This window comes from Equus quagga, chromosome 2, assembly GCF_021613505.1.
Source record: "Equus quagga isolate Etosha38 chromosome 2, UCLA_HA_Equagga_1.0, whole genome shotgun sequence".
Taxonomy (NCBI): domain Eukaryota; kingdom Metazoa; phylum Chordata; class Mammalia; order Perissodactyla; family Equidae; genus Equus; species Equus quagga.
The window spans coordinates 93,999,319-94,016,213 of record NC_060268.1 but is presented as its reverse complement, the minus strand read 5'-3'; the positions used below and the strand labels follow the sequence as shown (position 1 = coordinate 94,016,213).

The window sequence follows — 16,895 nt, the reverse complement described above, 5'->3', positions numbered from 1 at the left end:
ATGTTGTCCCCTTCAGGCTGTGGGAGGACATCCTGGAGTCATTATCTGTCACTCGCAGTCAGCTGTCATTCTGGAGGAGAGATGCCGGCTGGAGGGGTCCCTTCCATTGTTTTCTAGATCCTCTGATGATGTCTAATGTGAGTCTCCCCAGCTTCCGTGAGGATAAAACTCACCTGGAGCTCTTGTTAGAAATAGAGCTTCTCAGGCCCTATCCCTGGAGAGCAAGGGTCCTGGGGGCTAGGTTGGGGCCTGGGAACTTGTATTTTTAGTTTAAGTGCCCCAGCTACTTCCTGTTGGAGGTTTGGGAGACACTGGTCTCAGGGGGCGAAAACCCAATTGCCTCATGTGGAGGACATGAGGCCTGAAAGCCAGCCTTTCCTCGGGGAGGGCCCCTCCCTGCCCCGTGGACCCCTGCCCAGCTTGTTAGTGCTCTGCACAGGGAGGGCAGAGGTTGTAGCATAATTCAATTCTTTTGGATCCCTTTCTGCATTGCTGTCCTTTCAGTCACTCTCTCCTCTTACAGATGCAGGAGAATACCATGTGAGCGAGTGTTTTCCTTTATGGTGGTGTACTGAGATGGTTAGCGAAACAGGGTGCCTGGGCTGGCAGGAGCACAGCTGGGGCATCCAGATGTGAGACGTCCCCATCTGGAGTTGATTAGGAGGGCTCGTATTCATGTGCACACATGCTCTTCCACAGCCTGGCCTCTCGTGACAACAGGTGCCAGAAATTACAGTGAGAATACTCCTTTTGTTTCTGCAGCTGTCGCCCTGCCACTGGAAGGGTGTCAGTTTGGGCTTCAATGGGTGGGCGAACTTGATCTGTGTTGACAGAAAGGAAACATCCTTGTAATCCATAGCCTCGGAGTCACTTCTCCTGCTCCCAGGGTCTAGAAGGGACAATTCAGGAGGTAGGGAATGCTGGCCTTTGTCCCTTCTTCTGGAAAGCCAGCCTCTAGAAACAGTTGCATTTTGGTGGCATGAAGAGCATGCCCTTGATTTTTATTCATTTGGAGAAATAGTCATGAAAAAGGTTTCTGCGTTTCTCTGCAACCACAGTTGATGGCAGATGCTGGTATTCTTGGTATTGTTCACTATCCCTTACATAAGGCTGAAATAGTAAATTGCTTTTCTAGGAAAAAGTTTCTCTCCTAAGAAAGAGCTTTCTTTCCCATAATTAGCCTTCTGTAGTCGGGATGCATTCAAAGACTGCCTTAAACCACTCCATCTAGAGACCAGAACTTAAAATTCACTTTTGCCTTTTGATTTTTTTTTGGGGGGGGCGGAAGATTAGCCCTGAGCTAACTACTGCCAATCCTCCTCTTTTTGCTGAGGAATACTGGCCCTGAGGTAACATCCATGCCCATCTTCCTCTATTTTACACGTGGGACGCCTACCACAGCATGGCTTTTGCCAAGCGGTGTCATGTCTGCACCCGGGATCCGAACCAGCGAACCCTGGGCCACCGAGAAGCAGAACGGGCAAACAACCGCTGAGCCACCGGGCCAGCCCCCCTTTTGATTTTTTTGTATCCACTTGGGTATCCTTTTATGTCATCTCTTTTGACATTGTAAGGACTTAAAAAAATTAATTTGTCTAAGTTACCTTTTGACTTCATTTTTTTATCTCTAATAAATGCTTATTAAATCTGTAGCATTTTTATGAATGATGGGATTGTTTGTACATCCTGGTGCCATTTTTTCCTATTTTATCTTATTTTGAACACTTTAAAGGATTTTTGAGCCAGTTTTCCTGAAGGCCCTTTCTTCAAAAATAAGTCTATTTTGTAATGAATCTGATTCATTTTGTATTACTTTGTGAAGTAGTTCCCTTAAAATATGAAATGCAGTGAAATCCATTACAATTTTTATCCACCTGCCTTATTTCTTAATGCTTATTGTCAAAATCTACTTAATTCCCCACTCAACAAAAAGAAACATAGATAATGTGCTAATTTTGCTAATAGTCACAATAAAAATTTACAGGCATGTGGAGTGAAAAAGCAACAATACAGAGTCCAGAATAGCAACAGAGATAGATTTGATGAATTTTACGTAAAACTCAAAAGGTTTATAAGTTGGAAACATAAAACTTTAAGGCTCAGTCAATTATGAATGAATGCATCATTCATAAAATGCGAATTCGAGGAGTACTTAACAGAAATACAATATGAAGTCACAGATGGTTTGCACGATCCTAAAATTGTTGCAGAATCCCCAAAGATAAATTTGTTGCAAAATCCTAAAAATGCCCACAGGATCTCAGGAAAAGAATGAGACACTTGACGGGATGCAAAAACATTGGACAAGGAGTCCAGCTGCATTTTAAGCAAATTGCTCCTTAGCCCAATTGCCCTGCAGCCTCAGGGTGTTGGGTTTCAGTAACCCAAGTGGTGTCCCTTTTTCCTTCTCTCTTCCCTTTTCTTATTTTAATTGTCCTCATGCATATGTATCTTTCCCTATAAGCTATTAAAATCTTTGGGGGCAGTAGGTGGCTTAGAAGTCATAAATTATGCATAAAGTCGTGTTCGATCAACTCACACGCCCGTCTCTCCTCTGGCAGAGAACAGCCCATCTTCACCACCCGAGCACATGTCTTCCAGATTGACCCCAACACCAAGAAGAACTGGGTGCCTGCGAGCAAGCAGGCCGTCACGGTGTCCTACTTCTATGATGTCACCAGGAACAGCTATCGGATCATCAGTGTGGACGGAGCCAAGGTACCACCCCGCCGGCTGATGTTAACATTCACGGTCACTTACTTTTCATCAAAAGCAATACAATCTGTTGAAAAGTGTGGGGAAAAGGATGCACCCCAAATCTTGCCACCTTAATTGTTGTAATGCGTGTATAAATACATATGCTGCTTTTCTTTCTTTCATTTAAAGTTATGACAAATGAAAAAAAGAAACGATTTCCCTGTTAACACATTGTCTTCATAAAATGGCATTTTATGCCTGTGTAATAATTCCACCAAGGGCCTATAATGTTCTTAATCTCTCCCCTTATGGTTAGATATTTAAGTGGCTTCCAATTTTTGACTGTTACAGGTAATGACCATCTTCATGCAACAGATACCCTCCTTTGTTCATCACCTGCCTATTGCTTTCTTTTGGTTATTTCCTTAGGGTAGATTCCTGGAAGTGATATTATAGGTCAAGATATTAACACTTTATGGCTCTTGATGGGTATTACCGAATTGCTTTCCAAAGTGTTCTTTCTTCCAGCATGTGTGAGAATGCCAGATTAGTGTACCCTTGGCAGCATTGGGTATTATATGTAGTCTGGTTTCGGTGTTATTAGACGCAGGAGTCGAATTTTATTAAATGGTTTTAGAGTATTTCCTGAAATAACTTTTTTCCTGATACTTTCATTATTCTGCTGTCTTCCTCGATATTTTTGCCACCTTATTATAGGAGTGGAATAAAGAAGGGATATCAATAGAATTATCGCCAGGTTTGCAAAAGAAAAAAAATAGTAGACGATGCTTTATAATTTCTTTTCTGTCTTTAATCTGTGTTCATCCTGCTGGACGTTTTTACATGGATTGTCTGCTGTCACCTGAAATTCAATGTATCTGAAGCTGTATTACCTATTTGCTCTCTAAACCGCCTCTTCATTTTCATTGCCCAATCATTTGGGCTTAAAAAAAGAAAAAAGGAGAACAGAAGAGCACAGCGTCATTCCTTTTTTAGTTGGTCAAACGAATCTGCGTTCAAGTGTCTCACATTTATGCCTAATGTTTCGTTTGAAGGCCATAACTCTTGTCTCAGTACAGTCTTACTTGGACTTTTGCAGTAGCCTTCTGACTGGCCACCTCCTCTCCCACCTGCAGTCCCTCCTGCCCTCTGCCCCTAGGTCAGCACTCCTAGGCAGTGGGAAGCAGGGGCATCAGGGGCCGGGCGGTAGACTGGGGCCTGGTTGTAGGCTTCTTCCTCCACAGCCCCCACAACTGCAGAGCAAGAGGATGGAGAAGTCTCCATTGAGAGAGCGCCCAGGAAGGGCGTGAGAGCCTGCTGCTGCCTCGGGATCTCCCTGTTTCCAGGCAGGATTCTCCCTTCAGCCGTGTTCTCTCGGCGCCCTGGAGACTGCACACAAAGGCAGCCTGGCCCCCTCATCCTCTTTCTCTTCCTTCCCCTTACCGCTACACCTCTTCCTCCTTGGGAGGGGAGCCCAGAAGTCCTGAGTGTACAGCTGAGGTCATGCAGAGGCTGGGACCTGGCCAAGCTCCCACTTACGGTGAGGCTCAGTGGGCTGGGGCCTGTACCGGTGTTCCAGACCCCCGCTGCCAGCTCTGGGTTGGAGTAGGTTCCCCCCGGCTGGTGAGGCGCAGGTCTTGCCATGATGTCATGCAGGCAGTGTGTCATCTCCTTCCGTGTCCAGGTGGCAACAGCTGGTCTGGCAAACATGTCTAAGGAGACACAGGAACTGGTTTTTCATCTAAGCCGGCAGGAGGATAGATGTGGCAGGGTCTGGTGACCAGTAAGGGAGTATGAAAGCACCTGGCACGAATCGGCGATGAGAGAATCTCTGAAAGGCGCCTGCATTGTCTTCTGTCTTCTGGGAGACGTGGTGATGCCCAGTTGTAATTACCATTTCCCTCCTCTGTGCTGTGGAGCTCGAAGCTCCTCAGCTCTGGCCAGGATGTTCTGTAGGGGTGGTGAATAGACTGACCTGCTTCCTTTTATCTACAGAGTCTGTCAGTTCATCTCCCATCCTTGAGATGGGTCTGCGCTTTTGTCAGTTGAGTTATCCGAGGATATATTGGGCTTAAACATAGATAAAACGACTTCCTTTGAGAAAGTGCTTTAGTCCTATTAGCTGGGATTTTAGTAATTTGTCAAGGTGTCAGCTGCTGTATTGTATGGCTCTGCAGCTCCTGAAGGCTGTGACAGTGTGGTGGGGTCCAAGCCAAATGAGCCAGCTGTAAGAAATCAGGTGGGTGTAGGAGGGTGGGCTAACCCCTGGCTGCAGAGGAGAGCTACTTCAGGCTCCGTGTGGGGCTCCATCAAGTTATGGAGTTACTTGAAAAGTGGGAATCAGAAACCCAGGCCATGGGGCGCCACAGGAATTCCGAGACGGAGCCCGAGAGTCTCAGGCCACTCCTCCTATGGTGCCGGCCTCCTGATGTCCTGGAGCCCACCGAGCTCTTGCCTTACCCCTGGGGCACCAGAGTTGTTGCAGGGTCTCGTTCTGCAAAAGGAGGTGTCCCATGAGGGAGCAGAAGGTCCAGGGGAGTGGGGGGTGGGGACGAGTCTCAGTGGTTTGATGACTGTGACTGGCACTTGGGGGCCAAGGGTTGGGGGCAAGTTTCCTGCCCTGAGAACTGGAGCACAGAACACCCGACAGTGGTCCCAACGCCACCCAGCCCTGCTGGACCATCCCTCAAGCTGGTGAGCAAAGTGTAAAACCAACAGCACAGGTCTAGGTGGGATCCTGTGCCTTGGGCTGCTCCACAGGTAGGGTGGGGCACGGAGAAGGGCCCCAGGACAGTGATTTCCCCAGGATGGTGGTAGCTGTTGCTGTCACCTGGTCTCATGCAGTCCCCCTCCCTACCCATGGCCGAGTTCCTCATCTCCCCAGCCCCAGCTTCCCCCCTGCCTGAATATCCAGATGGGTCTCCTTCCTTCCTGGGACTGGGAGAGGGCGCCATATGCCGAGCTGATGCCAATACCTCCCCTTACAGGGCTCTTGTCTGTTGCCCTTGCCCACCCACAGCCCCGCCCCTGGCCTCCCCATCGTTGTGTTCCACCACATTGGGACAACCCCACTTTGATTTAGGCCTTTGATCCCAAATGCTGATCCAACCTGAGATGACACATGGTCAGGTGCTTTGAGCTTTTGGGGCTGTGTCTTGGTTCATGGGCTGCACCTTTGACCTTGGGCAGGCCTAGGGCTCGGGTCCTGCCTCTCTCTGTTGGCCTGGACACAACACATCCGTGACCTCGAGCCTCTGCTTGGTGCTTGTGGGTCCCTCGCAAAGCAGGAGGCTGTGGTGGGCTGGAAGGGGAAGCCTGCTGGACCCCTCCCAGGTGAAGGAGTGGACAGGCTTCAGTAACAAGTTGCTGGTGTGGAAGGGGCTTGGAGGTGGTTGTGAGCAAAGGCCGCTGCAGACTCTCAGCCAGTGAGTCAGCCATGGGCAGCCCGCAGAGCACAGGCTCCCTACAGAGGAGGAGGTGCAGCCAGCAGCTTCAGCAGGACACAGCAAGCCCCTCTGCCCCGTCCAGCATTTGTCCTGTTCTACTTGGGGAAGATGCATGAGACGTTTCTCCTTCCCCTACGAGCCACTGGTGCTGCTCATCATAGGAAGACTCTGTGCTCAGACCTGTTCTTCATTCTTCCTGAAACACTAAGGTGTTTCCTTCTCAGGGGAAATAGTTCATGTGTCCGTCCCAGCTGCTGCTGAAGACATGAGTGGTGGGAATACTGAGGCACGTTGCCCCGGCGTTCCCTGAACCCTAGGGGGTTATGTGGACCCGTTTCTGTGCATGTGGCTACCAGGAGACTGTGTTCCTTGAAGACTGGGGTCCAGGCCCAGCTGCTTTTGAAGTCCCAGCACCAAGCTAGAGTGGGCAACACCACAGAAGTGGGTGGGGGAGCGAGTGGGTGATGTCAGGCTGGGTACTTGCTCTCCAGGCCTGCAGCAGGTGTGCATGTCCACAGAAAGACTGGGGGCAGGGATAGAGTCACTGCCAAGAGGGAAACAGGATCAAAAGCTCAGGATGTCCCCCAAGGTCAGCCCTGTGCGTGGACAGATGGGAGCCCCGTGAGGGCATCTCCCAAGGCCCGGCTCCCTGAAGCGCTGATGTGAGCCGCCGCACACCGACAGCCATGTGATTTATGGCGAAATTTGGGCAGAACAGCCAACTCCACTGTACAGGAACTCTATTTCCAGAGCATTTATTAATGGAGCCACCCCAGCACTTGAGTTCATTGTGCTGTTGGCACTCTGCAGATGACTTCATCACTGCCATCCTTAGGAGAAGTCACCTGTGCCCGTGGACAAGACTTGCCTGGAGCAGGTGTTTCTCCCGGGCGCTCTGGATGGCTCTGCTGCCCTTCGTTCTGAGTTATTTATAGGATTACAGAAACCTATCTGGGAAGAGGCCTTAGAGGTCATCCATTCCACACATATTTAGCAGCACCCGCTGTGTAGCAAGTACTGCCTGGTTGTGACGGTTCGGAGGATATGAGCATCAGAAACCCTGACTCGTTTGGTATTTTCTCCTGGCAATGTGAAACTGCTTTCAAGAACACAGTCAGGGTCTCCTCCTCCGCCTGCCATTCCAGTTTTCTCTTTTGGATGAAACAGAGCGCTTCCTGTTAAGGAAGTGAGCGTGCGGAAGGAGCACGGCACACAGTAGGGTTCCGATGAATGTTGGTTTCTTTGCTTCCCTGACTGTGGTTTGAAAAAAAGGAAAAAAGCATCTGTTAATACCAACTCTGGAAACAGGCAGCGTGTCTTTTAATTGCTGTAACTTGGCCCCAGACTCTTGTGGAGAACTTCCGAGTTCCTCCAAAGGCCTTCTCCCTGGGTTTGGGAAAGACCTTCCGTGAAGGGGAAGCCCAGACGCCTGTCTCCCATTTTCTGATGAGCAGCTTCCTCTGAGGTGCAGCGCAGGCCTGGAGCCTGGAGGAGCTTCGCCTTTTGCTTCTTCCAGGGAGCTCGTGATTGCATGTGCTTTTCTGTATTTTCTGAAAACTTGGTTCCAGTGAGCTGCAGGAACTGGGTTTTTGACTGGGGAGTCTTTTTTTTTTTCCTCCATGAAAGTTTCAGAGAGAATTCACGAAGGAGGAACGGGGCATGCACAGGAGCCGGGAGCCCACATTAAAGCTGATGCCCCAGGATGCTTCAGATAAAGCACCTTCTGGGCTTCCCTTTCTCCCCCCAGACTCGCCTTCCCCACTGCCCAGGGAGGCGCCGGGTCTCATCCTGCTGAGTCTCTACCCTTCTTCCCCATACCCTTGCCTTCGACTCTCAGGACCGCGTTCCTCCTGTTCCCTCCTGACTGTCCCCATGCCTTCTGCGCCCCTTCATGGCTCTTTCTTGGTGCTGCCTAAGTCAGCCTCTGCCCAGCCCTCTTCTCTTGTCCTTCTGTCTCCTCCTGCTGGTGACATCCTCCACTGTAACCCCCTTACTGCTCACCCTGTAGTCTGCTGAGCCCCCTCCCCACTGAGGCCGGAACCCACAGGTCCGGCCACTTCCTCTACCCGCAAGACGATTTCCCAGTGTCCTCGTGTGCAGGCCACCACCTGCTTTTTTCACAAGCCTCTGCTCCTCCTGAAGGTTACACAACTTTGTTATACTTTTGTGTACTTTATTTTTAACCCTTTCTCTGTACTATTTCATGTCTGATAATAAAGCAAACACTCCTGTCCCCACCACCCAGTTGAGGAAGTCTGTCCTTTACTCATCCTTCGAAAGTCCCTTTCTGGGCCTCTCCCTAATTATATGCTCCTCCTGGCCACCCCGTGAGAGGTTGTCACTCTCTTTAAATTCGTGTTAAGCATTACCTTACTTTTCTTTATAGTTTTTCCACCTGTGTCTGTATATATCCCTAAACAGAGATTGGCAAACTTTTTCTCTGAAGGGCCTTATAGTAATTTTTTTTATGAGCCGTACAGCCTCTGTCACAGCTGTTCAACTTTTCTCTTGTCTCGAGAAAACAGCCATAGACCAATATGTAAATGAATGGGTGTGGCTGTGTCTCAATAAGACTTTATTTACAAAAATAGACTAAAGACTGAATTTGGCTTGAGGACTATAGTTTGTTGACCCTTGCCCTAAATAATACATTGTGTAGTTTTGCCTGTTTTTGACCTCTATATAAATAGAATCATACTGGAGACCCATACTGTGTGTCTCCTTTTGTGACTTCCTTTTTATTTTTTTGCTTAACTTCTTTTCCACAGTTTTATTGAGAAATAATTAACATACATCACTTTGTAAGTTTAAGGTGTACAACGTGATGATTTGATTTACATACTCTATTGTGGAATGATTACCACAGCAGGTTTAGTTAACATCCGTCATCTCATATATACAATAAAAGAAGAGAAAAAAAATTTCTCCTTGTGATGAGAACTCTTAGGATCTCCTCTCTTAACGGCTTTCCTATACGTCGTACAGCAGCGTTAGCTGTGGTCCCCATGTTGTACCTTACATCCCTAGTTATTACATTATTTGTCTTACAACTGGAGTTTGTACCTTTTGACTGCCTTCCAATGTTAAGTTTTGTGATTCCTCCATGTTGATGAGCCTTGGTTCGTTTTCACTGCTGGATAGTCTCTCATTGTATGACTATACCAGTTTACCCATTTTGCTGCTGGTGGACGTTTGTTTCTGCAGACACTCCTGCTGTGAACATTCTTGTCCGTTTCTCCTGGTACCTACACAAAGGTTTCTCTCAGATATGTACTCAGTAGAATTGCTGGGTGGTAGGGAAGCTGCATTTTAAACTTTATCAGAGAAAGCCACATTGTTTTTCATGTGATTATACCAATGTGGGAGCTCCCATTGCCCCATGTCCTCACCCCAACCCTTGGTGTCATCAGACATATTTTGAATTTGGTGAGTATATAACGGTAATAGTGGTAATGCAGTTTCCACGTTGCTAGTGAGATTGAGCTTTTAGTATATGTCCGTCAGACTCAGGCTACCTCATTGTCTCCAGTCTCACAAGGGGAGTCCATTCAGTTACCCGAACTAAGCCTCCCTCAGTGCCCTCCGACCCATCTCCTCACCCTACCCCCAGCACGGCCCTCCTGCCCACACCACTGCTCCGGGCACTCACCACCGCAGACCCAGAGCAGTAAAAGGCTTTGTCATGTGTGTCCACTTTCTCTCCCTGCTTCCTGCATGCCTGAGGTGGGTGAAGGTCAGAAGTGAATCAGAGCCTCAGAGAGAAACAGAAGCCTTCAGGTGGACTCCGGGTACCAGAGCAGTGAGCCAGAAGTGATTTGGGGGCCTGAGAGGAGCAGAAACAGAAGGAGCGTATCCTTAGAAGCTTGTATCTGCCTAACTCGCAGGACGACTTCATCCTGGTGGGCTGAGCCCGGTGTAGCACAGGTGGAGTTCCCATGTTAGTGGGAAATGAAGGGAGAAGGCTTTGGGTTGACCATTTTGATGGTGTGATTGCTCCTGCTTTCGGTCTGGCTGCTTTCAAGAAGGTCAGTGCACTGGAGCTCCTGGGAGAGCAGTCAGTTTTCTCACTAGTCGTAGAGATGGGTTTACTGTTACGGCCTTGCGATTATTCAGACCAGCTACTTCTGGTGAGTCGTGGCAATGTAGGACATTTTACAAATATAAGGCTTGCCTTCCCCTTTCTTCTGTCCCCTCCCCTTTCCTCCTCCCCTCTGGTTCTTGGAAGTTCCAGAAGTCCCAGAGCCTTTGGTAAGCTGTCAGGATATTGCCAGGGCACTGCAAAGCCTGCAGGGAGCCAGCCTGAGGGATTGCAAGAGCAACACTGTGAAGGGAGCAGGCTTTCCTTTTTCTGCCTCCTGGCTGACCTCCAGCTTGTGGGATCCTTTAAGCTATGTTTGGTAAATCCCTGGATGCCTCGATACTGGTGACAGAGCGGGAGGTAGCCGTGCTGAACCAGGATCAAAGCAATACCCCAGCAGAGCAGACATGTCAGAGGGAATGAGGGGGCAAAGGCACCCCCACTGCAAAGTTCTGAAGAAGAGTTCCTGCAAGACGAGCGCCTTGTGTTCCAGCAGTGAATAGACCTTCTGTCTGCTCTGGGTGTAAGGTGGTGAGTGCCCAGTGCAGTGGTGTGGGTAGGAGGGGCATCCTGGAGGTGGAGGTGAGGAGATGGGAGCTAGGGCACCAGGGCAGCCTTAGTTCTGGGCAGATGAATGGACCCTTCTCTTGTGAGACTGGAGGCAATGAGGTGGGGTAGACTTCATGGACTAAATTGTAGGCTGGGTGTTTCGTTACCCACCCCACACACACACGATGTAAAAGGGGAAGAAAGAAACAGCAGATGGTTAGAAGTCTGGAATCATCGCTTAGAGTGGGTACCAGATGTGAGAGAATTTGGGGAATATCTGCAGCTAATATTAGCTAACCATTTGAGGTCATACTAATAAACTAGATTGGCTTATCGAAGTACAATTTTGCATCTTGATATAAACAGCGGCCTTATGAGAGGTTGCTTGCTTCCCGTAAACATTACAGAAAAATGTCATTTGAGACGCATAGTAAATTGTGTCTCTGTGAACTTTTACAGACTCAGCACTTCTGCTTTCGAGTAAGATATATAATTTCCAGCAGGCCAGTGTTCCCTCTGACAGCAACCAGAAAAAGCTGGATAGATACAGCTGAAAGGCATCAGAGAACTGTAGAAACCATGGAGACTAAAATTCTCGAGAGGCGAGGACCACTCAGAGATGACAATCTACAGCTCTTTTCTCTCTTGGGAACGTTTGCCAATTCCGGGTGCAGGCTGAAGATTGGGCTTGGCCCGGGTAGTCCGGTACTGATGGGAGAAAGAGAAACCAACAGAGCATTTAGCAGTGCCCAGGGCTAGAGTGTCAGAAGTGGAGACTTGGGGGTTTCAAACCCATCACCGGTTTTCCCCACAAGACATTTGCTGAATTCCAAGTCTGTGCCAGTGTAAAGAGTTAGGCTGGACATTCTGAAAGTCAGAGTATGATCTCCATCATATTTAGGGTGCTTAGAAAGCAAAGACCTGCCAAAGAGCCTGAAAAGAGAACAGTAAAGGTGGGAAAACCCCAGAGGGAGTGGGAAATGGACACTGGGCGTCTACACACCCTCTTCACCTGGGGCACTCACTGCTTCTGGGAGCTGTTAGAGCCTGGAAATCCAGCCTGGATTTTCCCTTGGGGAAAGCAGCTGAGGAACAGAGAAGTGAGCAAAGATCTTTGGAGCTTGAGTGACAAAATTGGAGACTTGAGTGGCCCCAGACATGTGGCTAGTTTCTCCCTCAAGATTTGCCCAGTCTTGAAGATGTATGGACTTGGAAGGCTACAGAACTGAATCTCCTGCAGTCTTTCAAGGACCTGTCATGCTCCCAACTGAAAGCGTTAGAGGGCCTGCCCTAAAAACAGGGTGAACCAGAGGAAGACTGCGCCCTGACCTCAGTCCCTGAGTGAATTAGGGACTCCCTGTCTGCCCTATCACCTAGCAGAGGAAAGGGGAACGTTTCTCTGGTAGATGATAACATCACATGGAGCCCTGATAGTTATTTTATACTCATTTTCTAACATACAATAAAAAATTATGAGGCATGCAGAAAGGCAAGACTGTATGCCCAGAATCAGGAGACAAAGACCAGACAATAGAAACAGATTCAAAGATAAGCCAGACATTGAGTTGGCGTCAAGGATTTTCAAATAACTGTGATTAATATATTCAAGGAAATAGAGGACAAAATGGACAAAACGGATGAAAGGAGGGAGCATATTCCAAGAGACTTAGAATTTCTTTTTTTAAGAATTAAGTGGACATTCTAGAACTAAAAAATACAAAGTCTGAAATTAAGAACTCAATGGATGGGTTTAGCAGTAGATTGGGTGTATCAATAGCCAATATTAGTGGACTGGCCAGATCCATAGAAAATACCCAAACTGAAACAGAGAGAACCAAGAATCAGGGGGTAAAAAACTGGTAAGAATAAATCATGTTTCACACTCTTAAAAGATCTAGCGTATGTGTAATTGGAGTCCCAGAAGGAGAGGAGAGAGAATGGAACAGAAGCCACATTCATAGAATGGTTGAGAATTTTCCAAAATTGATGAGCTCCCAGATTTAGGCAGCTGAATGAACCCTTAAGCAGGCTAAATACAGATTTAGCTCTCGAAATCAGTTAATCATTGCTTTGTATAAGTAATACATACGTTAGGTTCTTTTTAACCTGTTACTCGTTTTATGACCTTGAACAAGTCTTTTGACCTTGTTGAGCCTCAGTTTCCACATCTGCGAAAATGGAGATAAGATGAAAGACTATGAAAAAGCACCTTAGGAACTGTTAGGTTTTAAAGAGATGCCAGGGGACATTACCATTGTTATTCCGGCTTGACTGACACTGGGACAGCCTGTTTGGGGCAAGCTTCAGAGGTGTGTCCCATACCCTGGTGAGCTTCTGTCCTCTGCCTTTCAAGGGGACTTCGAGGAGGGGGAATGGAGGCTGACTCAGGGGCACAGGTCTGCTGTGAAGGAGCAGAAAGATTTAGAAGGAATCAAGCTTCTGGACGGGTCTGGTCGTTGCCTTGTCCTCCCAGGAGCCTGGTAAATGAGAGATGACCAGAGTTGGCTTTCTGGCATCCTGTGATCCACTCTGATCCAACTCCCACCCAGCCACACACTTTCCCTAGGCCTGCCCTGGTTCCACCGCATCAGTCCTGCCTAAGACTGAGCCAGACCCCAGCCAGCCTCCAAGGTCCCAGAGCATTCCTTTTTACCTGCCCCTGGTTTATGTCTGCATCTTCCACTCTCCTGCCCCCATTTCCTGATAGTGTCCAGTGACAGCAGGCAGAGCGCTTTACTAACTGTGCCTCATTCAGTTATCTGGAAAACACTTGATCAGGTGTCTTAATTCCCATGGACTCTGTAGTTGTGGAAGAGTTATCAGAGAAGGAGGAAGAGAAACCTGGACTGCAGTGAAGGCATCGGGACTTCACAGGTGAGGGAAGAAGAGAAGTTCTCATGTTCTAAGATGAGAAGGATGTAATATGGAAATTCAGAGCACGAATTTTGGAGTCAGACAATCTGGGCTCAGCTACTCACCAGCTCAGTTTCTCCTTCTGTGAAATGAAGGTGAAAGTCATACTCACAGGCTTGTTGTAGGTTTAAGTGAGCTGATACAAGTCTGATATTGATACTCGATAAATAGTAGTTACTCCGTAAATAGTAGTTGCTACAATTAATATTAACTCCTAAAAGTTTTTTCCCAGCTGAGTTAAAGTTTATTCTTGAGCTGATGCGTCATTGGCAAACTCGATAGGCTCTTGCACATGTACATAGCCATGACACTTCTATTACCAGTGACAGCTATAACTGACCGCCTCCATCTCTTTATTAGTTCAGATGAGGATCTGTGTCCACAAGGTCTGTCCTTTAGCAAAATAATGGACTGAAATTCCTACCAAGATCAGCAAGGCCTATGTCATTCAAAAATGTTTTCTCTTCTCTATTGTATCACTTCAAAGAAAGGGATTCTGACTTGATTGTTGAGAATAAACACCGCCCTAATAAGTAAAACTGCTAGTAGACTCACTCTGTAGAGTATTTGCTTACACTGCTGCTGTTCCCTGCTCGGATCATCAGAAACTGTTGGATGAGGAAGTAGTCAGTGGGTTATGCTACCCTTGCCTGTGAGTAAACATGCCAGAATGCCTTATTTCCAAGGACATTTTTCTTGAGTGTTTCTTAGAGTCTTAGAACTTCCAAGGATTTCTGCCAGAGTGAGCCTCTTGTTGATTCTTTATAACACTTACCAATTGTTTGGTGATTATTTATTCACATGTGTCTGTCCTCTTCCTGACTACCTGCATCTTGAAGGCCAGGAATCTTGACTCACTCATCTTTGTACCTTTGGTTAGCAGAATGCCTGGCATATAGTAACTACTCAGTAAATGTTTGTTGAGTGAATGAATGCACCATGTGCGGGATATCACTCTTTTACCCTCCAGACGCATTCTCTGCCCTTCTTCACCCTGCTCTGGTTCCTGAGAGGCTGACCTGCAGATGACGTCAATGGGCTCCCAGGGCCTCCAGCTTCTGGTTGGGTTTGCCCAGTGGCGGGAGGTCAGAGGGAAAGAGGGAAGGGTATTTGTTCTGCTGGCTCCCCGTACTGTGAGGTCACCATGTGCTGGCTGGTGTGTCCCTCAGCAGAAGATCACCTCCCTTGTCAAGACAACTGTTCTCCATGACTCTCTCCTTCCCTGTTCTGTAGCCTCTTCATTCCCCTCATCCTTTAAGGCCAAAGAGTGGTGACAGCTAGCACCAGGTCCCTGCACTGTCCCTTGGTTTCTCTACACCTAGCTCATGCCTGTATAATCGGTCTGTTTGTAAATTAATCCTCCACCAATTGTCCTAGTGGGGCTGCACCTTTTCCTTCCTGTTGGGAAGCAGCAGGCCCCAACCACTTAGGGAGATTTTAAGTTGTTTGAGCTGGACACTGGTGCCCCCGGATGCTTAAAAAGGTACGCAATGCAGTTCTCCAGAGAATGTGCGACATTGCTTGCCATTAAGGGCAGTTGGATGCATGGCAGCTTTGGGGAAATAAATAGCAGTTTTGGAAACTATTCTCTGCTTAGGAGAGACTTTCTCCCACTGATAACTTGTAAGATCTTATTTTAGGCTGACTGTCTGTTTTTAAGTCTCTGAAATTACCCCTTATCATGGTTGTGTATCTGACTCAGCATGGGACATGCCAGAAGAGGAAGAAAGGACCAAATATAATGAGTGGGGATGCATGTTTTGGGTGCCAGCTTTGCTGACAGAAGACTTTGTAAGGGGTTACTTTGGTGTCTAATTCAGTGTTTAAATTTCTCCTCTTTGGGCTGTTTTTCTGTAGGTGATCATAAACAGCACAATCACACCCAATATGACTTTCACCAAAACGTCGCAGAAGTTCGGGCAGTGGGCCGACAGCAGAGCCAACACCGTGTTCGGTTTGGGGTTTTCCTCAGAGCAGCAGCTGACAAAGGTAACGTGGTCCCTGTCGCAGTACAGTCAGTGCCACGGCGGGATGGCGTCCTTGTTCAGTGGTCCCTGCTGAGGGATGGAGCAGGATTCCTCTCCAGACTTCAATTCCACCCCTTCTGGCACCGCAGGGCTGTCAAACCAGACGACCTTTAGAAATAGCAGGTTCCTTGAAAGTGGTGACGTCATTTGGGGACGGAAAACCTATCTGACAGATGCAGCTTCGGAGCCTGAGGTTGCTGCAGCAGGAAGCAGCTTGGCCAGTCGATCGTTCCCCACGCGTCAGCCTCTGCTCCCTGTGCCCAGGCATCTCTGACAGCCGTCAACGTCACTGACTCTGTGGTTCGAGCCCTTAGAGAGAGGGAGTAAGGTGATGCTTAATAGCTGTTCTTTTCTTTTTTTTTTAAAGATTGGCACCTGCGCTCACAACAGTTGCCAATCTTTTTTTTTTCTGCTTTTTTCCCCCAAATCCCCCCAGTACATAGTTGTATATTTTTTTAGTTGTGCTATGTGGGACGCCGCCTCAGCATGGCCTAATGAGCCGTGCCATGTCCACACCCAGGATCTGAATTGGTGAAACCCCGGGCCGCCGAAGTGGAGCACGCGAACTTAATCACTTGGCCACGGGGCCGGCCCCTTAATAGCCATTCTTAACCTGGAGTCCCCTCGCCCCTTAAAATGTCGCACAGTGTTGTGCGTGTGTTGTTTTTTTCTAGGGAGAGGGGTCATAGTTTTGATTCGATTCTCTGAGGTCTAGGCCACACCTGTGGATGAGTAGAAAGGTGTTGAGCAGATCGTAACTGAGTAGAGTCTTGGAGAACCCCAAGATCTGCGGGAACAAATTGATGGCCTCTGAGGGGCCTCACCCAGTTGGTCGAAGGGGCTGAAAGCTTGTTTTACGAGCATCGGTTTCCTTTTAGGGTGGTGGGAGAGCCCCGTGTAGGTATTAAGAATGTCTTGGTTGAAAGCAAGACTGGCTAGTTGACATGACACAGACACTTACTGATAGAATTTCCGAGTAGCTCCGGGAATCCCAGGGGAGTTGGAGATCCAGGCCTCGGGAAGGGCTGGAACCAGGCCGAGGGTTGTTTCTCTCCAGACTGTTGCCATGAGTGACTGCCTGCTGGGCAGGTATTTATTGCCCTCCCTCTGTGCCGATGTCGTGCTGGGCACTGAGCATGCAGAGATGTGGTCCTATCCCCTGAGGGCTTTACAGATTCCAGATTC

The 16,895-nt window shown here is 48.1% G+C and overlaps 1 protein-coding gene across 4 annotated transcripts in view; it reads left to right on the top strand.

Annotated features, from left to right (window-relative positions):
- HOMER2 (homer scaffold protein 2) overlaps positions 1–16,895 on the top strand; it is a 72,018-nt gene that overhangs the window by 28,260 nt on the left and 26,863 nt on the right. For 2 of the 4 annotated variants that reach the window (XM_046655262.1, XM_046655261.1), the window contains exons 2-3: positions 2,562–2,718; positions 15,541–15,672. In XM_046655262.1, coding sequence (XP_046511218.1) covers positions 2,562–2,718; positions 15,541–15,672 — 289 coding nt within the window. Of the gene's footprint in view, positions 1–670; positions 736–2,561; positions 2,719–15,540; positions 15,673–16,895 lie in introns of those variants that run through there. The other 2 variants (XM_046655264.1, XM_046655263.1) reach the window with 2 other exon arrangements.